General features: G+C 40.0%; 1 protein-coding gene across 1 annotated transcript; it reads right to left on the reverse strand.

Moving 5' to 3' along the window:
• Positions 1-35: 35 nt before the first annotated feature.
• Positions 36-824, reverse strand: PHALS_04034 (uncharacterized protein; the record flags this gene model as incomplete). The annotated part of the gene is made up of 4 exons (XM_024718294.1): positions 36-53; positions 130-314; positions 381-762; positions 816-824. The coding sequence occupies 4 exons, from the start codon at positions 822-824 to the stop codon at positions 36-38; spliced, it is 594 nt and encodes a 197-aa protein (XP_024583707.1).
• Between the last annotated feature and the right edge of the window lie 21 nt (positions 825-845).

An 845-nucleotide genomic window follows, 5' to 3' on the forward strand; every position in this document is an offset into this window, starting at 1 on the left:
CACTGGCGTAATTCGTTTTCGTTTCTTTGCAATATTTAAGTCGGAATTTGTCTCTATTTTGGCATGTTTAAAGTAAAGCAAAGGACGAAGAGTGTCTTTGCTTGTATTAGCCAATCCACGATGCCATACACGATAATCCATGATGATGGGAGTTCCTGCTTGGATATGTGCAATAACACTAGGAAGATCTTGATAGTCTTCAAATGCTGTACCACGAGCTCCATTTTCGTGAATATGCGACCTTAATTTCATTTCAGTGCCTCCAATTTCATCATTTAGTGCTACAAGTGGCACAAACACATTCAGACGATCCACTAAAATTACACATATACCCAAATCAATTACCATTTATCATATCATAGAATTTACAACGACCATACCTGATTCTTGAATAGTTTTGTTGCGATGAATTCCATCCAAATGCCAATTTTGTGCCTCATCTCCAGGTTGGGATACAACACAGCCAATGTACTCAAGATGAAAGTTATGTGGTGAAAAAAGTTCCTTAAGTACAGGCTGCCAGCAAATAGCCATGTCCTTAAGTAATATCATGTCTACTAAAGACGACGATTGAGTCGAATATTTCATCAAAAAATTGGTTTCAATAGCCAAACTGCTTAACTGCATATCAATTCGACCACCTTCGCGCACGTAGAAGCCCGGAAGACGCTCAGCATGTTCGCGTAATGTCAAATCTAAATTCTGAGTGGCAGCTTCACTCAAATATATTGAGAACTGGTAAAGCACCTGAGTCCGAAGTTTCTGAATTACAGACAACGAGGATCCGTATGATGCATACGGCAGCGTAACAAAACCATCAGCATGGACAAGACGAGCGAGGTCTC

Source organism: Plasmopara halstedii, assembly GCF_900000015.1.
Source record: "Plasmopara halstedii genome assembly, contig: Scaffold_2510, whole genome shotgun sequence".
Classification (NCBI taxonomy): Eukaryota; Oomycota; class Peronosporomycetes; order Peronosporales; family Peronosporaceae; genus Plasmopara; species Plasmopara halstedii.